The sequence below is a fragment of the Pristis pectinata genome, chromosome 5 (genome assembly GCF_009764475.1).
Source record: "Pristis pectinata isolate sPriPec2 chromosome 5, sPriPec2.1.pri, whole genome shotgun sequence".
NCBI classification, from domain to species: domain Eukaryota; kingdom Metazoa; phylum Chordata; class Chondrichthyes; order Rhinopristiformes; family Pristidae; genus Pristis; species Pristis pectinata.
In genome coordinates this window covers 76,649,095-76,672,044 of record NC_067409.1, presented here as the reverse complement: position 1 = coordinate 76,672,044, position 22,950 = coordinate 76,649,095, and the positions used below count along the sequence as shown (strand labels likewise).

At 40.9% G+C, this 22,950-nt stretch overlaps 1 protein-coding gene across 2 annotated transcripts; it reads left to right on the top strand.

Moving 5' to 3' along the window:
- The first annotated feature begins 295 nt into the window (after window positions 1-295).
- On the top strand, window positions 296-22,459 carry mylipa (myosin regulatory light chain interacting protein a). 2 transcript variants are annotated; one of them, XM_052016894.1, is made up of 8 exons: window positions 296-782; window positions 1,185-1,375; window positions 4,407-4,592; window positions 5,700-5,897; window positions 7,194-7,355; window positions 7,694-8,114; window positions 21,180-21,238; window positions 22,395-22,459. In XM_052016894.1, the coding sequence occupies exons 1-7, from the start codon at window positions 696-698 to the stop codon at window positions 21,204-21,206; spliced, it is 1,272 nt and encodes a 423-aa protein (XP_051872854.1). In that variant the 5' UTR covers window positions 296-695; the 3' UTR covers window positions 21,207-21,238; window positions 22,395-22,459. The 2 variants fall into 2 exon arrangements, with proteins under 2 accessions (XP_051872854.1, XP_051872853.1); XM_052016893.1 differs by lacking the exons at window positions 21,180-21,238; window positions 22,395-22,459 and adding an exon at window positions 10,816-12,310 and having other exon boundaries at window positions 297-782.
- The last annotated feature ends 491 nt before the right edge of the window (window positions 22,460-22,950 follow it).

The following is a 22,950-nucleotide window of genomic DNA, read 5'->3' as shown; positions in this document are numbered from 1 at the left end:
GAGCAGCAGTCACTACAGTTGCAGGCGAGCCCGGAGAGGCAGCGACCCCGCACCGACTGACCCCGCCCGCCCCCACCGACTGACCCCCCCGCACTGACTGACCCTCCCACCCCGCACCGACTGATCCTCCCACCGACTGACCCCCTCCATCCCCACCGACTGACCCCCCCACCGACTGACCCCGCCCGCCCCCACCGACTGACACCTCTACCCCGCCCCCCCGCACCGACTGACCCCCTCCATCCCCACCGACTGACCCCGCCCCCACCCCGCACCGACTGACCCCGCCCCCACCCCGCACTAGCTGCTCCGAGGACTCGCGGTGGAGGAGGCTCCCGATTGGGCAGGGAGAGGCGGCGAGCGCTTCCGATTGGCTGAGCTGGACGCGGGTGACGTCAGGCCGAGTATTTGCCAGGGGAACCGGGAGGTGCGCGCGGACAGAAGCGGTGGGGAGGCCGGAGGTTTGGGGCTGGGCGAAGCACCGCGGCAGCAGGAGGTCGGAGGGAGCCGGACGGCGAGAGAGGCTGAGGCCGCGTTGGCAAGAGATCGGGGTCAGGCGGCGGGGAAGCGAGAGGAAAGACCCGGCACTGAAATCGCGCGGGGGTCGGTCGGCCTGGGCCTGGCTGCCCGTGAGCAGCTGTCGGGGCTTCAGCAGCGCAGGGGAAGGAGCGGCGAGCGATCTGGGGGCGGCCGCGATGCTGTGCTACGTGACCAGGCCCGACTCGGTGGTGATGGAGGTGGAAGTGGATCCCAAAGCCAACGGCGAGGACTGCCTGAAGCAGGTGAGGCCACCTCCCCCCGGGGCGGTGTGGGGCTTCCGTCCCCGGTCACCCCGCCGACCGCGGTTCCCCGCCTCGGGTCTGAGTGGTCACACTGGTGGGCGGTGTCTGCGTTAAAGCCGAGGTGCTTGGTGCGGAAACTCGGTCTGTGCAATGTTTCCTTCAGCGTGGAGACCGAATTTAACAATCTGCACGCTTTCTAGTTTGTGCTTAACTTCTTAACTAAACCGAATCGCTGCTTTGTTACCCTAGTTTGTATTTTGTTGCCTTGGTTTGTCCTGTGGGTAATATTTAGGGTGCAAGCTGTTGTGAATTAAAACTGACGGGTTTAAATTAAGGAAAGCCTGGGTAGTGGTTCACTTTGTTTTGTAGTTTCTGTAAACAACCCATCTGCTTCCTCGCCAGGTTTGTCACAGGCTCGGGATCATAGAGGACGACTATTTGGGGCTGCAGTACTCCGCGAACAAAGGGGAAACCCTCTGGCTGAACCTGAGAAACAGAATTTCCCAACAGATCGAAGGGATGCCTCCTTATAGGTTCAAACTGCGAGTCAAATTTTTTGTCGAGCCTCATCTCTTGCTGCAGGAGCAAACTAGGTATGTAAACTTGCAAAAACAAACATTGCTCCAGATTCCGGCATCTGCAGTCTCTTGTCTCTAATATGCAAACTTCTGATTTATGTTAAATATACGTGGATTAAGTTTTTACTTCGCGTGTCTTTGTTGTTGAGTGTTGCCACTTGTTCAAGTGGCTTCTTGTAGTACTTTGCGTACTGTTTACGGATGACCGATGGTAACCTCATTGCTGAGTGTTATTGCAGGTCATTGTGGTAGGAACCAGTCTTTGCACTGCAATCAGACACGGCTTCTGGGTCCTAGTGCTCGTGGCTGATGTTCTACTTTCCCTTTTAGTGAGACGCAAGTGAGGGTGATGTACCGAAAAGAATCGGAATCGGGTTTAGACTTTTAAAGTGAAACAGCAAGAGCTGGAAACCTGAAATAAAAACAAACTGTTCAACGGGTCGGACAGAAACATTTTTTCGATCGATCTTGCATTAAAACTGAAGTTAGAATTCAAACTTGTTTTAAGTTGTGGAGAGAGCAAATGAATGTCTGACTAGAATGGCATGCAGGGGATTAAATGAGACAAATGGTGGCACTGACTAGAAGGGAATGAAGGTTTACTGATCTGTCCGGAGGAAGTGCATGTTGGGGAGGGAAGAACTGAAAATGACATTGTAGATGTGTGTTGGGTAATGAATGGCAAAACTGCAGATGAAATAAAGGCACATCTTAGAAAGAATTGTCAGGCAGCATCTGTAGATAGAACACTACAAGCACAAACTAGTGCTGGCTTTAGTACAAACCAGAATGGCTGGTTATCTAAAATTGAGACCTGAATTTTAGTAAAGTCTTGGCCTGAAAATAAGGTTTATTTGCACTTGTTAATTGCCACGTGTATTTGGTCTTCCTGTAATTTAGTTTCTAAACTATGAAATTAGGATTCTGGTTGCATTATACACTGGCTCTTAATTGTCACAAATAAACATCCTATGAACCTAGTAATCAATCCCTTGTACAGTTCTGATTCTTACTGAGAATGTGTAGAGACTATTCACTGGGAGTGAGCTGCAATGCTTCTGCTGTGGCCTCCGGCTAAATGAGGTAATAACCAGCCTTGCCAAATGTTGTATTGTTTCCCTTAAACAATTATTGGTTGAACTGCAAAGAGTTCTGACTGATTCACATCTTTTTCCCTCTTTCAGAAAGTGAGATAATACAACTGAGATTATCTTCTGTTTAGGATTGTGGAAGTTGCTCTACGTTGTGCTCTTGTTTTACACTCATTGTTTTAAACCAGAAAAAACCTAGTGTGCTACTGCAAGTAATGAGAGAAAAATACTCATTATCTCTGGAGGGAGTTGTTTAGGATGAAATGCCAATCAGATGTTCCTACCTGGTCTGAGTGTTTCCAGCATTTTCCATTGTTTTTATTTTAGTTGCTATTTGAAGGCCCACAGTGATCATAATTCTTAAAGATCTATGCTGGAAAGAGGTGCATCCTGTGAAGGTGGCCTATGTTGGCTCTAAATTGACCAGTGCAGTAGGATTTCTGTGTATGGTTATGTTTTAAATGCAGAAAAGCAAAAGATACTTAAAGTTTAAAAATTGGGCATCTGGATTGTTCTAGGCACTTTGAAATCATAGCCTACTAAATGAATATAAAGTTGCACTTTTTTGAATTTTTTGCACTACATTTTGATTTGCATAGGAATGGATTTTAATGATCAGTGGGTCTTTAAATGTTAAGTGGTTATGCTGTTTGGGTATTTCTGGTCTCACTTGTACAATTAAGAGGCAGCTATTGTTACTGCTACTGCTTGATACAGATTGCCCTCTAGTAACCTTCTGTTTACATTGTTAGCATTTGACTAAGAGTTACCTCTGAATTGTTGAAGTGCTGGAGCCTCTGGCTAAGTGATGTAAAACCAGCTTCCTCACATTACATAGTTCCTCTTGCACACTTGGTCGTCTTGACTTTTAAAACCAAGGTGCTCAAGATAATTCTAAATTAAGCATCTCAAATGCTGTAACCATGCTTTTTGGGGGGAAAAGTGCCTTTTTGTTCTATCATTTTTGATTCCTGGAGTCAATTTTTAATCTCTTGTGAACCTGAGTCATAATTCATGCTGCCTCTTTATCATTTTGATTGGATCTTTGTCCAGCACCCCATGTACTATATCCTGCTGTCATCAGGTTTTTTGTGAGGCCATCTAACAAAAAATTGGTTTTCCTGCCTACTTGCCAACTATGTGCAGTCTGCCTCCATTTTAAATCAATAGCTAGGCAGATAGAAAAACAATTTGTAGCTGAACTTTTGATGCTGTACCTTTTAAGGCACATTGGGGCTAATTTATTTTACTGAATTCTTGTCTGGTAAGGGTTATTGGGAAGTGGCATTAAACTGCTCCCACACCTGCCTGCAAAAATTCATTAATGCCAATTAACTTTGGAACTTTTTTAACTTTGCTTTGTGTAGTTTAAGGAAATCCAAATGGCATTCTGTTCCTAGGTTAGGCTGGGGTCAGGTCCAAATGAGTGCTCTTTGCAGTGATTACTTAAATGCTGTTAAAAAGGAATTTGCTTTTTATCAAACTGTTTAGTCCATTCTCAAAACTTCAATTTCTGAAGATTTATGGAATGGAACTCAGTGATCTAACTGAATAGGCCTTGACTGATAAGCTATCTAGTTTGTTGTGGTACTAGCTGAGTTTCTCACAGCTGGAATTAGTGATTAAAGAACAATGCTTTAATGCAGGAATTTGTCTTGCAGTATTTGCATGATGATTTGAAGTTGGGTATACCTATTTCTCAATCTATTTCTTCCCTCAAATCCTAACACCACCCCCTCCCTAATCAGCATCTTTGGAGTAGAAGTTGGATGTGCAGTTTACTCTTGTTCAATGGAGCAATTCCAGTGCAGGGTGTCCCTGGGTTATTGCAAGGGCTCTGTTCTGAGAATGGTCCATAAACTGAATTTTGCAACTATTTAAAATGCCTTTGTATTCTAAGCTGTATCATCAGTTATCTGGATTTTTAAGTTTTCTGGATTTTTTCTAAACTCCAGGCACCAGTTCTTCATGCATATACAAGATGACCTTCTAGGGGGGCGCCTACAATGTTCACCAGAGCAGGCTGTGACCTTGAGTGCACTTCTAGCACAAGTGGAATTTGGAGACTACAACCAAAACACTGCCAAGTATTCCTATGAAGACCTCTGTGCAAATGACTTAAATGCTACTATTTTAAACAGGTAAATGGACTGTAGAAAGCTGCAAACTATTCTCCTTCCCAAGTTATTGGAATATAAAGTACAAGTTTTGTGTAGACCCTTCAGAACCTCTACTTCGCATCTTATTTTTGTAGTAGATTATAATGGACTTCAGTATGAACCTTGATCAACTTAGCAATTGGTTTATTATTGTCCCATGTACTGGGGTACCATGAAAAATTTAGTTTTGCATGCCATCCATACAGACTATTTCATAACATCAATATATCAAGGTAGTAAAAAGGAGAAGCAATGGAATGCAGAATAGTTAGTTGCAGAGAGTGCAGGCAGACAAAAGGCAGTCATGACAAATATGATTGAGGTCATTCAATAGTCTTTTAACAGTGGGATAGAAGCTGTCCTTGAACCTGGTGGTACATGCTTTCAGGCATTTGTATCTTCTGCCTGATGGGAGGGGGAGAAAGAATATCTGGAGTTGGAGGGTTTTTGATTATGTTGGCTGCTATTGGGAGTGGTTTATTGTATGTACTGAAGTACAGTAGAAAAATGTCTTTAATACCATTCATGCAGACCAATTCATTACACAATGCATCAAGGTAGTACAAGGTAAAAATAACAATGCAGAATATAGTGTAACAGCTACAGAGTGCAGTGCAGGTAGACTAAAGTGCAAGGTCATAATGAGGTAGATTAAGGTCACGAGTCATATCATAGTGAGGAACCATTGTGTCTTGTAACAGCAGGATTAGAAACTGTCCTTGAACCTGGTGGTATGTGCTTTCAGGCTTTTGTATCTTCAGCCAGATGAGAGGGGGCAAAGAGAGAATGTCGGGTGGGTGGGGTCTTTGATTATGCTGGCTGCTCTACTGAGGCAGCAAAGTAGACAGTCCATGGAGGGGAGGCTGGTTTCAGACTGGGCTGTATTCACAATCCTCTGTATTTTGTGGTCTTGGGTAGGGTTTTTGGCTATTTCAGAATTAGTAGTGAATGAGAACTGTTTTTAAGGGCTTTAGTGCAATTTTTTCATGTAGGTTGAAAGGTTCACTGTTCCTTATTTTATCCCTTTCCTCTCCACTCATTGCATATCATAACATTTTGCCTATTATTCAAACACTACTCTTTCAACAGTATTGTTGCCAAACATAAGGGTTTGGAAGGAATGAGTCGATGTACAGCTGAATATCAAGTTCTGCAGATTGCATGTACACTAGAGCACTATGGTGTGGAGTGGCATCCTGTAAAAGATGAAGATGGACAAAAGATGGTAATTGGTGTGGGGCCAAATGATATATCTGTCTGCAAAGAGGACTTGACTCTAATTAACAGGTAAATGGTATTATCTACCTGAACTATTTTTTAAACTTAATGTTGATCCAAAAAATTGATCTTGACAGTTAATATTTTAAAGTAGCCTAATTTTTAGGCTCTACTAGATTGTTTCTTAATTGAGGGCTAAGGCAGCTAGTTGAGATTTTTGGAAAGGGATTTTTCATCTTGGTTTCCACCTGCTATCATCAGTGAAGTGTTATCTTCATGAGTACCATAAAAATGTGTGGTCATAAAGGAGATTAATGGCCTGGGTTTTGCAGTAGGTAAAGCAATCCTGTGATGTGGTTTTTTCCTCTTGCTGTCATCCAATTTTGGTGTCTATTGGACATTCTAATATAGTAGACCCTTTGGACACTTGACTGTGATCAGCTCTTCAATGTCATTGCCGATTTATTTTGAGATTTGGCCTGGAATGTACAATTCTGCATCTGCATTTCCAAGTATGGAATTCCTAAAGATTCGCAGCCCCTTGCAGAGGAGAAATTCCCACTCTTCAAGTGACAGTATACTCTGGATAGTGTCATCTTTCTCCACCAGGGAGTGCCAGTGTATATCCTGTCTCATCTCTTGCAACCAGACTTCCTTACTCTTGTACTCCACCCTATTTGCATTAAAGACCACATTGCCTTGGTATGCTGGTGTAGAAGTAATTTGCTTCCTTGTACAAGGGCACTCAATGCAAAATTTAAGTCTGCTTTCTATTGTGCTACTCAAGTGGATAACATCACATTTCCTTTGTTTATTCACTTAACCAAACTAATTCTTTTCCAGACTTCATCCTTGGTTTACTTTCCCAGCAATCTTTGCATCTTGCTTTTTACTTCAACAACAGTAAAGGCATCTGAGTGACCAGCCAATACGTGAAAGAATTCTGACAGATGCCAAATTAGAACGCTGTATATTTTTGAACAATCTGCTAAACATTTCCATATCTGGAAATAAACTTGCATGAATAAGTTAAAAGTTGAAGGACAATACATTTTAAATCTTCTACAGAAGTCTAGAGTTTACAGATTTTCAATCTTTCAGCCTTGAGTTTTGATTAAACATTTTAAGCTCCCATGCCCCATAAAAGGGTGGCTTTATTTTTTTGCTGGGCCTAATGCATAAGTAACTGAATTTTGAATTTCCTGATATTTCTTTCCTGGAAGTAATGTAGAAGCTTGTTCTAACCATCAAGTTACTGTTTAGTGATGGTATGCACTGAAATGTTTTGCTATTATTATAACCACAGAATTTAAACCAGTGTTTCATTAAACATACTTGATCACTTCTATGCTGTTGATCTTGCAGGATTTCGTATCCTATTATCCAGATGGCAACCCAATCTGGGAAAAATGTTTACCTAACCATCACCAAGGAGTTGGGCAGTGTAGTACTAATGCTGAAATTGATCAGCACCAGAGCAGCAAGTGCCCTTTACCGTGCAATAACTGAAACCCATGCGTTTTACAGGTAAGATTTCTATCATGCTTTATATATAAACTGTAATTATTTATCTGTAGTGGAATTTTTGCATCTTTTTGTGGTTGGTTTGTCATTTATCTTTGTGAAATCAAGTATTGAGGTACTATTGTTGCAATTTGTTTGGTTTGCTAAAATTCAGATGTTCAGCTTTAAGTTCTTAAAGCAGTTATGTTTAATTGGCAGAGAAACCTATGAATATTTTTGCTTTATGGATTAAAATAGGTTAAGACTTCATGAAACTGTTATTTGGTGCCTTTGCGTACTTGCTGGTATGGGCTGTGCCTCTTTTCAGAACTTTTAATTTCTGATATTCAACTGTTTTTCAGGTGTGATACTGTCACAAATGCTGTCATGATGCAGTATAGCAGAGATTTCAAGGGCCATCTTGCCTCTTTATTTCTCAATGAAAACATTAATCTTGGCAAGAAATACGTCTTTGACATCAAACGCACATCCAAGGAAGTTTATGACCATACGCGAAGAGCTTTATATAATGCTGGCATTGTAGACTTTGTTCCAAGCAGTGATCAAGATGGCCAGAATTCTCCACTTAAATCTTCAGACCTTGAACTGAATTGTAATAGTTGTGAAGGACTAAGCTGTCAGCAAAGCCAGATACTCCAAGAGAAGCTTCGGAAGCTTAAAGAAGCACTATTGTGCATGGTCTGTTGTGGTGAAGAGATTAATACAGCCTTCTGTCCCTGTGGGCACATGGTCTGTTGTGATACTTGTGCTAGTCAACTGCAGGTAATTTTAATCTCTGAAATGCTTTATAACATTGCCTGTCTTCCTTTTGTTAGTCATCTGAGTCTCTTGTGCTCCCTTTTTCATTTAAAACTATTGCAGTTTTCTACTGGCAAACTTGTAGCCACTATCTATTTGAGTTTATCCTAATTCTTCATCACACTGTCCACCCATCACCCCCTGCTTTTGAAGGCAATGGCATGCTGCTACCTTGAACCATTTGCAATGCTTTTGGTGAAGGTGCTCCCTCCAAATTATTGTGGAGGGAGATCTAGCATTTAGACTTGGTGTCAATAAAGGGCCTTCAATCCTTGCAACTCAGTATGGTGTGTGACTTGCAGGGTTGCCTGCAGGTGGTAGTGTCTCCTTGCCCCTGCTGCCCTTGGTGATTGTGGGTTGGGAGATGCAGGTGGGGTATTCTAAGTGAGTAATTGCTACCTTACAAGGTTCACTAAATAGCAATTTTTAAAATTTATTTAAACTGCTTAGTGGCTTTAACTTTAGAATCTAACCACCATCTAAACCCTTGATTACTCTTGACCTGTTGCACCCCTCTTTGCTCCATTAGTGAAGCAAAGCCCTACATTGGATTGGTTTATTATTGTCACTTGTACTGAAGTACAGTGGAAAATCTTGTCTTGCATACTGTTCATACAGATCCATTCATTACACATTGCATTGAGGTAGTACAAGATAAAGCAATACAGAATGCAGAGTAGTGTCACAGCTGCAGAGTGCAGTGCAGGTAGACAATAAGGTGCAAGGTCATAAGGTAGATTGAGGTTGAGTCCATCTTGTGCTGGGGAAACAGTTCAATAGTCTTAGAACAGCAGGATAGAAGCTGTCCTTGAGCCTGGAGGTATGTGCTTTAAGGCTTTTAACTTATGCCTGATGGGAGGCAAGAAGAGAATGTCCTGAGTGGGTGGGGTCTTTGATTATGCTAGCTGCTTTACTGAGGCAGCAATAAGTATAGACAGTCCATGGAGGGGAGGCTCATTTCTATAACGTGCTGAGCTACGTCAGCTCTTTATCTTACTGCTTTGTGGTCTTGTATTAAATTTTTTAATGCTCCTGTCAAGTCCTGGTATACTTTGCTAGAATTGTAAAATCTCATGGTACAGGAAGGTGTTTGAAACATTAACCTTGCTGGACAAAAATTAAACAGTTTCAGCTTCCACACTTTGTATTTATGTCTGTTGTAGTCCATAGCCATAGGATTCCTGACTTTCAGGCTGAGTTCAAACCCTTGCTGTTCCACTTGGGGAAAGTGTTTCTTCTCATCCTTCTATCCTAGAGATTAATGGGGGGGGGGTGGGTGTGGAGGGCACAGATTCATTTTCTAAAGCTCCTTCCTGTTCTCCCTATCTAGTCCTTGTAATCTTATTCATCTGAAATCTTCCCTCAGTCTTTGTTTCAGAGTAAACAACCTCAATCTTGTTGGTCTCCATAACTAATTTTCCAGGCCTGGCAACATCATAAGTCTCCACTAATGCTATCAATCTTTCCTGTGGTGTAGTGATCTGGACTAGACTCCACTCTATGGCCTAATGTACTTCACCCACCTTGCCTTCTGCCAACTGAGGTGCAATAAAAATGTTCTGTATGTTTCCATAACTGCTTTCTGTCTTGACTTCAGGGATTTACAGGCATGCATTCCAAGATCCCTTATTTCCACTTATTTGAATTCCACTGGACACTCTTGTGACCATCTAACCAGTCCATTCCTGAAGTCTAACTTTTACATGACCAACCACAAAGCAATTTTAGTGTTGTAAGGACCTAGCACTGAGCCCCATGGCACAAAAGAGCATTTAACATTCCAGCCACCTAAAACCCCTATCAACCAGTGCTTTTTGCTTTAGCTCACTCAGCCAGTTAATTAATCCTTTACACTTCTCAAATCCATGGACTTGCCTTGTCAAACATTATAATTTTTACAGCACACCAAATGTGGTCCCTTCATTAGCACTCCATGATTTCTGATTCAGATTGATCCAGACACACCATTCCTCTTACTCTGTTACTAACTGTTCTTGGTTTGGTTTATTCTCATTCTTTTTATTTTATTGCTTTCCAATCATATGCCTGGCATGCATGTTGCAGCTACTGGTCTGTAGCTATTTGGCCTCTCCCTTGTAATAAAACATTAGTAACCCTGCAGTCTTTTGGAACAATACCTGTAGCCATTATACTAAATCCACTATATAAATTTGCTTTGTTCAGATGTCATTTTGGCCCTTTCTGCAGTTTGGTTGTACTACATTAGCTGATATGTGACATCTGAGGAATGAACAAATGAAGGGAAGAGTAATTTGGTGTCACTAGAGATACAATTATCATGTGGTGGTCTCTGGGTCAAATCTAGCAGCTAGTCCCAAGAGAATTCTAACTTTTTTATAGTTGGACATGCTTTTTAAAGTTAGTGAACATACGCAGTACGTACAGTGGTATTATCAGGCGATGAGGTGGGGCAGGAGAAAGTAGAAATGCTCAAGGCATCAAGCCTACCCTGTTTCTTTACAACAAAATACTGCAAATGTAGGTCATCTGAAACAAAACTGGAAATATTCAGTGAATTGTGGAGTGTGAATGTTTCCATTTTGGTTTCTCTAAAGGACAGTTTTTACATTTGCTTTATCAGTGTTTTGTGCTTTAAGTTTTAATTTCTTTCATATTTAAAAACAGCAGTTATCTTTTTCCACAGGCTTGTCCAGTTTGTCGTTCTGAAATTGATCATGTTCAACATGTGTTCCTGCCCACATGTGCCAGTCTACTTAACCTCACTGTAATTTGAACAAATTTGAGGGTTCAGCACCTCTGGTTTTTGAAGCTAACACTACAGAAGACAGGAAACACTCAGTTTCTCCAATGCAAATATTACCAGCTTGTTTGTTTGCATCTCCTGGCATTTTGGAAGTTTGTCAAGACTTGCAAGAAAACAATGGATAATCCAAGGGACCGGAACTTCTGTCACACATGGTATTAACAGACTAGCCAATTTTAAAACCCTTCAAACCCCATTGCTTTTTTTTTGTATCAGTTGACCTGAATTGTTATAACTGCTATAGCAGCAGCTTGTAATTTGAAGATCTTGTAACAATGACACTGCCTGGCCAATACCTTATTTCTTGGATTACCCATCCATGACATTAGAACTTTTATATTGTGCTGATCACTTTTCATTTTTTAAAGATTTTAAAACTTTTTTGATTTGTAGTTCACAAGTGTAATGCCTCAATTTAGCAACATTGGTGCAATGGAGCAGAATCATTTGAAGTGTGTAATAGCTTTATTCATCTTTCTAAAACCAATTGTAAGGTGAAAAACATTGTATTTAAACACTTTTAGATGATTCTGATCTTGGGTGTCTACAACAGAAAAGGTCCTTTTAATTCTGAAATATGCAATTGCAGTGGTTATACATTTGTAGCAATGACAAATTTCAAGTATGAAAGCAAGTATAGAATTGTTATGGTTTGATTACTAGATATTTATACCTCGAGTGTATGGTCAGTAGAATCTTTTCGGATGCAAAGACTTGCTAAAAGACCAATTTGTGTGCAATTCTAGCTGCTTTAAGGCTAAGCATAAAACTGTCACTTTATTAAGGAATTCCAAATGTATTGTTCATAGGGTTGCCTTAATGTAGCAGCAATGAGACACCATCTGTTTATGTACAGATCAGGTTCTTTGCACAGATGTTTTGACTTTAAAAAATATATTGTTGACTGTCATGTTTAGCACATCCCCTCCTCCAAAGGGGCATCTATTTTTTCACTTTGTATAAATTAGATTTATTTCCATTTGAAACAAAACATTGTCTAAGCTAGATTTAACTCCTTTTATATTCCTTTTAAAATGTGTTAATAAAAGAATTTTGTATCATTTATGATGTGTATGTTTCAAGGAATTACAGAACACTTTGTCTGTTTCTAATTTACTATGAGAAATGATTCTGGATTTCACTGGACTCCTAGCAGTATTGACCACTTAAAGAATTTAATATCAGATCAAAGGTTTGAATATCTGAAAACAACATCCATTGATGTTGTATTGCCTTTTGACTCTGAGACTCTGCTCATTCCAGGATACTTTATACTATGCTTCAAATGCAGTGTAGCTAGTTACATCTGTAATGTAGAAGTGTCAGCCAACTTGTGGGGTTTGAGTACAAGAGCAAAAATGGAAATAGAAATTGATGAGGGACTTTTGGGGTGGACAGGTATCATTCTTGAATCTAACCTATACATGTTGACTAGAAATGCTTAGTACTACAGGACTTTGTAGGTGCACATTCTACCTATCCTAGTGGTTTTATAGAGGTGGGAGAGTTTTTTTAAAAAAAAAACTTAACTGCAGCTTTGCATACAAGTTGTTAACTTGCCCTTGTGCTGGGTGATGGCATGGTAGAAAGCTATCCTGGGAGAAAATCTTTTGCCTTCATCTAGCCCAACCTTGAATCATCCATGCCCTAATGCTTGCTTCAGAGAAGGCGCTAGGAAAACTAAATGGGCTAAAGACTAAGTCTCCTGGACCAGATGAGGTGCATCCCCGGGTTCTGAAGGAGGTGGCTTTAGAGCTAGCAGAGGCATTGGTGATAATTTTCCAGGAATCAATAGATTCTGGCATGGTTCTGGAGGACTGGAGGGTCGCAAATGTAGTTCAGTTGTATAAGAAAGGAGGGAGGCAGCATAAAGGAAATTAGACCTATTAGTCTGATGTCAGTGGTGGGAAAGTTATTGGAATCTATCCTCAAGGATGGGGTTATGGAATACCTAGAGGTGCAAGGCAAGATCAGTCCTAGCTAACATGGTTTTGTAAAGGGAAGATCCTGCCTGACCAACCTATTGGAGTTTTTTTTTGAAGAAATCACAGGTAGGGTGGATAAGGGTGTGTATTTAGACTTTCAAAAGGCCTTTGATAAGGTGCTTATAAGAGGCTGATTAATAAGATGAGAGGTCATGGACTGGTTGGCAGGAAGCAAAGGGTGGGAATAAAAGGATCTTGTTCTGGTTGGCTACCGGTTACTAGTGGTGTTCTGCAGGGGTTGGTGTTGGGGCCGCTCCTTTTTACCTTGTACATTAACGATTTGGATGATGGAATAAATGGTTTTGTGGCTAAGTTTGCAGATGACACCAAGATAGGTGGAGGAGTAGGGAGTAGTGAGGAGATAGGAAGGTTGCAGAGAGACTTAGACAGTTTAGGAGAATGGGCAAGGAAATGGCAGATGAGATTCAATGTTGAGAAATGTGCAGTTGTACACTTTGGAAACAGAAATATGTGGGCAGAAGGAGAGAAAATTCAAAGTACAGAAGTACAAAGGGACTTGGGGGTACTCGTGCAGGATACCTTAAAGGTTAACCACCAGGTTGGCTCAGTGGTAAAGTTGGCATTCATTTCGAGAGGTATAGTGTATAAAAGTAAGGAAGTGTTGATGAGGCTCTACGGGGCACTAGTGAGGCCTCATTTGGAATACTGTGTGCAGTTTTGGGCCCCACATCTTAGGAAGGATGTGCTGATGTTGGAGAGGGTTCAGAGGAGATTTACGGGGATGATTCCAGGAATGAAAGGGCTTACGTATGATGAGCGTTTGTTGGCTCTTGGACTGTACTCACTGGAGTACAGAAGAATGAGAGGGGACCTCATAGCGACATTTAAAATGTTGATAGGAAAGGACAGAGTAGATGTGGCTAGGCTGTTTCCCTTGGTGGGTGACTCCAGGTCCAGAGGGCACAATCTTAGAATTAGAGGGTACAATTTCAAAACAGAGATGAGAAATTTCTTTAGCCAGAGAGTGGTGAATTTGTGGAACTCCTTGCCAGGCACAGCAGTGGGGGCGTTCAAGGAAGAGATAGATATCTAAATAGTAGGGGCATCAAGGGATATGGGGATAAGGCCGAAAATTGGGATTAGAATATTTTTTTTTCTCTTCTTTCGCCCCCCCCCCCAGTCCCCATTTCTCATTTTTTTCCCTTTTCCTTGGAGCAGACTTGATGGGCTGAATGGCCTGCTTCTGCTCCCTTGTCTTGTGATCTTCATGATCACACAAGATGAAGACTACGATATAAATCATGTTTGGGGGCAAGTGTGTAAGCCAACCAATTTCTGCAGCCAGTATTGCAGCTGGGAGTGCATTGCAAATGATCCTTTTAATTTGTCTCACTTCCTAGGTTGCCTGCAGCAAACCTTAATACCCAACAGGGTCAACTGCAGAATAGCTAAGAACTTTCTCAGGCCCTCTGCTGCTCATGGTGGTTCCACTATTGAATTTGGGTCATTGCAAAAGTGACCTTCTCTTCCTGTGATCTTGCCTAGTTTTCAAAAAGTGTCTCAATCTAGAAGTAAGGGCTTCCACACTTACCCCCAGTTCGAAATGGAATAATACATCTTCCATACTCCCTTTATAACTCCCAGATTTGTTCTTTGTCAACCACCTCCCCTTGCAGCACTTTCCCCATGCAATAGCTACTCTTTCATCGTTTCCCTTTCCACAGTTCAGAAACCAAATGCAGACTGTGACTGCTTTGTCAAGCACTTCCAGGTATGATGACCTGTGTTCTTCCTTTATCTGTGGCTTCTCGTCCTGTTCCAGCAAGGTCCAAAGTAACTGAGTAGCAGTCTTCTGTCTGGACAGTGTCATAGCTTTAACATATCCCTTTTGCTTTTCTCTCTGTACATTTCCTCATTAAATCTGAAATCTGTCAAGATGACTTGATAGTTTATCAACATGGCAATGTACTCAACTTGAAACTTATTTTGTTTGCTTCTTTGTACAGAAGTTTTCTCCTAACCTGAAATGTCAACTCAATATATCTACAAATGGTACCTGACCATTTTTCATCCAATAACTCATCACTTATGATGGGATGGATTTTTGTGATGGTTAATGACTTTGTTCAGAGTTGATTGAGGGCTGATTCTAGGAATTTATTTCTAGGAGCTTGCTGCTGATGTAGTCTGGGTACTTAAAACTCATTTGCACTTTTCAACTGTTGTGAATGGGAATTGCTAGCCCTAGGGTTTTGGCATGAGGTGCAAGTTGCAACAAGAATTGTCTTGACGTTACACAAAGTAATTGAAGTAATGACAAGTGTTACTTAGCAAGGATATGTGAATAAGCAGGAAGAGAGACTTTAGTATGATGTATCAACAGAAATGTGAAGTTATGAAATGTTTGGCAGAAATGCTGCTTGTATTTATATAAAGAAAAGCACAGGAACAGTCTCTTTTGGTTTGCAATGTCTGCTAATTTTACTTGCCTGCACATGATCTGTATCTCTCCATTTAATGCATGTCCATGTGCATTACTAAATGCCGCTTACTAGAATGTGGATGAACTGGTGACACAAATAGCTATTCATGGGTTAGAATTAATCATTTCAGAGACATGGGTGTTAGGAGACCAAATAAACCAGAGTGAGCCATTCTCAAAAGAAAATGGATTTGGAGTGGGGAGGCAGGGGCAGCGGTAACCCTGATGATAAAGGAAAATGTGTGGGCAATAGTCAGGAATGGCCTTGGTTCAAAAGCATCGGAAATTGGAATCACTGGGTATTCAAATGTGGATTAGGGTATATGTCTACAATCAACAGTTAACTGTACAGCTAAAATGTCAATTTCATTAAAAGTCTACTTGAAGAAACAGATTTATGAAAGAAATTACAGCAATTCTTCCCAACTGAAACAAGGCACGTCTGCTAGAATTGCAGGAAGTGGTTGATAGTCACACATGAATTATGTGCTTCAGTTCAACTCGAGCCACGTGCATCAATGTGATCAGCAAGGTCAATGGACGATGGAATTGCTCAATCATGTCTGTCCTCATGGAATACCACTGTCAACACTCATAGTCTCAGCAATTGCAAAGGGCAGATAACGTAGATGTATTTATAGACCTAACAGCATCTATTGGACAGAATATGAAGAACTAAAAAGCTTGTTACAAAGGCGATGGCCTAATGATGGAGAAGCGTAGCAAAGAACACACATGGAGTATATTCGAGACAGCTACTGGGAGCGACAGATTGTGGAATTAACCAGGCCACGGGCAATTTCAGAACTTGCGTTGTGTAACAGAATAATTTCATAGTAAGGGACTTTCTGGGGAAGAAAGATTGTCATTTCACTTAATGTTAATTGGTATGCAAGCAATTTAAAGGGGATAGGGAATTAGATTAAATATTAAATGGATGAGATGAGCAATAGCACATATATCAAAATATATTTGAAAGTCCTTGACAAAGTTGCACTCCACGAGAGATAAAAGCTCCAAGGGAAAAGTGTTCTGCCAGAGGTTAACTAAAGAGGTTAAAGTTAGAAATAGAAGTGTTTTTTTTTCTGATGAGTAGTAGCCTAAAGAATTGTGTAGATTTTTTAAAAAGTAGCAAAAAATGCTGAGCAAAAATTTGATAAAAAGCAAAACAAAGTGTTCGAGAGTAAGTTGGTAAGAAATGGGGCACAGAATAGATGTACATTTGAGGAGAGGGAGGGATATTCAGCAAAACAAAAGGGATGCTCACTGACTTCAGGAAGTGGGGCGGAGTACATGACCCTGTCTATCAATTGTGCTGAGGTGGAGAAGGTTGAGAGCCTCAAGTTCCTAGGCATAAATATCACCAGCAATTTGTCCTGGTCCAGCCACAGAAACGCTATGACCAAGAAAGCACACCAGTGCCTCTACTTAGAAGGTTAAGGAAATTCGACATGTCCCCAATGTCCCTCACCGATTTTTACAGATGCACCATTGACAGCATCCAATCTGGATGCACTACAGCTTGGTATGGCAACTGCTCTGCCCAAGACAGCAAGGAATTGCAGAGAGTTGTGAACACAGCTCAATCGATCATGGAAACCAGCCTCCCCTCCATTGACTCCATCTACACTTCCTGCTGCCTTGGGTAAGCAGCCAACATAATCAAGGAACCCTCCCACTCTGGTCATTCTCTCTTCTCCCCCTTTCCATCAGGCAGAAGATACAAATGTTTGAGAACACGTACTACCAGACTCAAGGACAGCTTCTATCCTGCCGTTATAAAACTCTTGAAAGGACCTCAGTCTCACAATCTACCTTGTCATGGCCCTTGTACTTTGTCTACCTGTACTGCACTTTTCGGTAACTGTAACACCATATTCTTCATTCTGTTTTTCTTCTGTTGTACTACCTCAATGCACTTATGTATAGAATGATCTGCCTGGATGGCACGCAAACGAAAGCTTTTCACTGTATCTCGGTACATGTGACAATAATAAACCAAATACCATTTACATTCAAATATTGAAGGAAAATGAAGTCACTCCAGTAGGCAGAGCATGTGTAGACATGATAAGGCACATGAGAGAAGTGCAGAGCTACATTGTATCTACTTTAATGCAAAGAATCTAGTAAGGCAGATGAACTGAGAGCATTGATTAGTACACGAGAAAATATTGTTGCTATTATAGGGACATGGTTGAAAGAAAGGCAAGATTAGCAATTCAACATTCCAGGGTATAAAATCTACACATGAGATGGAGTGGGGTAGGAGTATGTAGAAGAGGAGGTGGCATTGAATATTGATTAATGAGTTCCTTACTGCAGTAATGAGGGAAGATATACTCAAAGGCTTTTTAAATGAGGTCAAATGAATTGAGGACAGAAACAAAGAGGGAGTGATCACTTTGCTGGGGGTGCATGACAGTAATCTATCTGTTATGGGAGGCAAGGGAGAAGATCACGGAGGGTCTGACAGATTTTTAAATCTTTTCTGACTGTAAGTGAGGTGCTAGATGACTGGAGGACAGTAGATGTGGTACTTTTATACCACAGGGGAAGCAGGGAAATGCCAGGTAATGTGGTAGGGAAATTACTGAATAGAATTCTGAGGGAAAGGATTAATCTAGAGTTGGAAAGGCAGAGCTTATTCAAAGATAGATCCTCTTTAACCAATGTGATTGAACTTTTTAAAGAGGTAACAAAGTGTATTGATGAGAGAAGTGATGGAGTCTACATGGACTTCAGTGAGGCCTTTGACAAGGTCCTACATGGAGACTGGTCCAAAAAGTGAGAGCCTACAGGATCCAAGGCAACTTAGCAAATTGAATCCAAAATTAGCTTGGTAATAGGAGGGAGAGGGTGATGATGGAGGACTCTTTCTGTGGTTGGAAGCCTGTGATCAGTAGAGTACCCACAGAGACTGGTTCTGGGACACCTGATGTTTGTTATACAATCTAACAATTTGGTTGTGAATGTAAGAGATATACTTGTGTAATGAACTGTATGCAAGACAAGTTTTTCACTGTACCTTGGTACATGTGACAATAATAAATCAATTCACCAATTTACAATTTAATTTAGTAAGTTTGTGAGTGCTGTTCTTGATAATGAGGGGTATAGTCTTTGGCTGCAAGGTCATTCTGATGAATACCATAAGTTAGGCAAAGCAATGGTAGACGGAATTTAATCCTGATAAGTGTGAGTTGGTACATTTTGGTAGGACTAATAAGGACAGGACATAAACAATGAATAGTAGGATGCTTGGGATATTGAGAAACAGAGGGACATTGGTGTACAAACTTTAAGGATCCCTGAAGGTGACAGAACAGGTAGGCAAGTTGGTTAAGCTGGCATATTTGTTTTTATTAGGTGGGGCATAAAATATAAGAGCAGGGAGGTTATGGTACAACAATGAAAAACTTTGACTAGGCCACAGCTGGAATATTATGTTGAGTTCTGGTTGTAACACTATAGTATGGACATGATTGCACTGGAGAGAGCGCAGAAGAGATTCACCAAGATTTTGCCTGGGAATGAGTGTTTGAGGAGAGACTCAATAGGCTGGATTTTTTCCTTGGAGTGGAGGAGGCTGAGTGGGGACCTGATAGAGGGATGCAAAATTATGAGAGGCATAGTGAGTCTGTAGCAGAGGTACTTAAAACTAGATGGCATAGGTTTAAGGTAAGGAGTAGGAGGTTTAGAGGGAACTTGAGGAAGATTTTTCCATCAAGGAGGTGGTTGGAATCTGGAACACACTGCCTGCGAGGGTGATGGAGAAGGAGGCTCTCACAACATTTAAGAAGTTTCCGGAGGCACTTCAATTTACAAGACATTGAAGGCCATGGACTAAGTTGCGGTCAATGGATTAGTAGGGAAAAAGGAAAAGGAGGCGAATAGTGTTGTTAATCAAGGAAGGTAACAGGGCAGTGTTGAGTGTTATTATAGAGGCAGTGGAAAGTTATGCAGAATTGGTTTGGGTTGAAACCATGAATAGCAGGAGAAAGAAGACATGGGTGGGAGTATTCTATAGGCCAATAATAATGACTTCTCTATAGAGTGGAGCATAAAAAGGGAAATATTTAGTGCATGTTTGAAGGGAATTGCCTTTATCATGGGAGATTTTAATCTACGTATTGATTGGCAGAACCAAACTGTTGTGTATCGTAGTAAAAGAATTTGTGGAGTGCATTAGGGATTGCTTCTTAGAGCAGTATGTTATGGAACCTACTCAGGAACAGGATATTTTAGATTTGGTCATGTTTAATGAGGAAGGATTAAAAGGATATTTTGGTTAAGTATCTCATAGGAGGTAGTGACCACAATGGGACAATAATTTGAGATGCAGTTTGAGGGTGAACAACACGGGATCAAAGCCACTGTCTTCAATCTAAATAAGGGTAATTATAATGGTATGAAGGTGGAGTTGTCTAAAGTGAATTGGGTAAACAAATTAAGAGACAGTTTGGTAGATGAACAGTGGTAGATATTCAAGCAGCTGGTCCATAAAGCTCAGCAGGAGTTTATTCAAATTAGAAAGAGACATAATCTGTGTTAATAAAGAAGATCAAGGATAATGTTAAATTGAAAAGTAAGGCATACAAAGTGGCAGGAGCTTGTGGTATGTCAGAAGACTGGGAAGATCTATTCTTACTTCTTTCAAATCAGTGTACTATATTTTCTACTCACTGTGTGGTCTTTTCTGTTTTGGAAACTACTTTCACAGAAACATACCGCACAAGAAGAGACTATATGGCATGCTATATCCATGTCAATCAAAATGTAAACTGTTTAGATTAAACCTGGACTAAGTACTCGGACCATCTCCTTTTTAGAAGCTGCCCATTGTTTAAATACCATTTTGCCTGCCAATCTTCACCATCACTTTACCCCGGTTAGGTCTGTTTTCAACTCACTAAAAATGACTCTGGTCCAGTTAAGCATTTTTACTTTAGATATTTCCTTTGAGAAGTGTAGGAACTTTCTTTTGCAGAGCCTGGTGAATCCCTGGGTCACTGGGTTTACTTAAAGAAGCATATACATTTTTGAAGGGTCAGGGAATTGATGGCGATGGGGAACTGGCACAGAAGAGGAGATGAGACCTAGGCGCAGATCAGCTGTGATCTTATTGAAGGGTGAGGCATGCTTGAGGCCTGTTCCTGCTCCTATCTTCTGTTCTCATGTTCCTTTTCCATAACTAACTTAAATATAATGATACTGTTCATTTATCCCTGAATGTGAACCCAGTTCATTTCCTGGAAATAAATCCAGAAATACCTTCTTCCTCATTAGATCGAATGCATTCTGATCAATAACATTCTGTTGACCATAGTACAGAAATTGTTCCCCCTCTTTGCTTTTCGCACCATTGATACTGCAGTCTGCATTAGGATCATTGACGTGTTCCCTCACCAACCATTCTGTGGTTCTTGCACCCCCCTGTCCTTTCCCTGCAAATATGCGCCTCTGTATTCTTCCCTCTGACTAGAGGACTATAGAATATCCCCAGTAGTGTAATGGCATCAAAACTTGTTTCTTGACCCTGACCATATTGATTCTATCCTCGACCTTCAAGGACAACCTGTCTCTCTAGCACTGCTATTTTGTCCATAATCAATACTGTCAAACCCACTCATTTATTGTTCTTTTCCTATCTGTCATGAACACTTGGTATCCAGTAATATTTATTATCAGTCTATCTTAGTCTGCTTTATCATAATACCATGTAGCTATCTGAGCTTGCAGCTCACCAAATTTATTTCCCATGCTTTGTGCATTTAACTATTTGCACTGTAATGTTATTTTGTATTTCCTTGCAGCCTCTGCCCATGCCTTTATGCCTTTGACAGGGTCTTCCTGAGTCATTGATGTCCAGGTGGTGAGTTTACTCATAAAATGTTGTATGGAGTTGTTGTAACTCCTTTACGATGTTGTAAGGGTGTTGGTGGACTTTGAACTGATGACAGTAAAGGATCAGTGATAGAGACACAAGAGACTGCAGATACTGGAAAATAATGCAGAGTTTCGACCTTTCCCCCCACAGATGCTGCTTGACCCACTGAGTTCCTCCAGCAGATTGTTGCTAAGGATCAGTGACAGATATCCAAGCCGGGGCACTAATTATGGAGGGGAAAGCTAATTATGGTAACCAGTTAACACTGACATCAACTATAGAGAATTCCAAATAGACTCTCAACCAGCTCTTAAAGCTACTGACCATGGACCCTTGTGGGGCACTTAAACATCAACAGTTCATGAGGAGACCAAAGAGACTGGCAGAGTATTGGAAAACCTGAACACATCCAAAAATAATCCAGCTCCAATAAGAAAAGTATTAACATGGTTACAAGCACTTTGCATATTACCCGCATTTTCCCATTAGGACTGTCTCCTAGAGACACATTGAATATTTGGAGGCAAATTTTAAAAGACCAGGCCAGCAGTTGCTCTGTTTGCAGAATGGTTGAAAGAACAATGACAAGAGCAAAAAGATTCAATGCAAGAAGATGGCTGTGCTGCTGTTTTTCACTTAGGCATGGATTTAATTTTAGTAAGTGGAAGGAGTGTTAATTAATTTTAATATGTAACACGGCAGCAATGAAAACAGCATGAAAGGCATCAAAAGTCTCAGTCAGATCTCCATTGGGGAATATGCTAAGATTTCTCCTTTTTCAAAGCTGCTTTTGAAGCCTGAGAAAGGAGGATAAAGGATAAAAAGTAACTGTACATAATTATTCAAAATGAAATATTTCCATTGGAATTCTGAAGATCTCTGTTGCGAGAGATAAAACTTTGCAAGATGAAAATATAGAATGACATTTAAAATATCAACAGATTTATATGATCTGAGCACTAAAAATGCACATATATTAATAGGATGGCATTTCAGTGCTGTTGCACTGCAGGTTGAAAACTTTATAAGTCATGGGAAGGCTGGAAGGGCAGCGGTGACTCACTGTCACCACTGTTGTCTAATTACCACCTTCAGGATGGTTCCTTGTCTGTCTTGTTTAATAATATCCCTTGTTCTTTAGAGGTGAGCAGCACTGAGAAAACAAGCACTGCTTTGAAGAAAAAGTTTACTGCAGATATACATCTCATTATCACTGATCTGCTTTAGATTAATTTACACCACAGCTAAGAAAAGGGGATTACGATGCGTCACAAGGTAATTAAGCATAATTTATATGCATTTAATTTTTAATTAAGATTTTTATCATTTTGTTCTCCTTTATGACTTCTCTGCATCCAACACAGTGGTAATCCAGCAGCACGTAGGTTTCCCATTGTAGAAGTTGCCAAATTTTCATTCATTGTATTTTAATGGAAGCTCAGGGAGTCTGTAAAGATGGCGGCCAAACATCTCGAGGGAAACTGAGGGAGACATTCGGCCGAGACACAAGAGACGGCAGACGCTGGAATCTGGAACAACAAACTACCTGCTGGAGGAACTCAGTGGGTTGAGCAGCATCTGCGGGGGGAAGGAACAGTTGACGTTTCAGCTCGAGGCCTTCATCTGGACCTTTGGAGAAGTTTGGCCGCCACTTTTCATCTCTAGCTAAGTGGGAAAGTAGTCTCTAAGGCTACCAC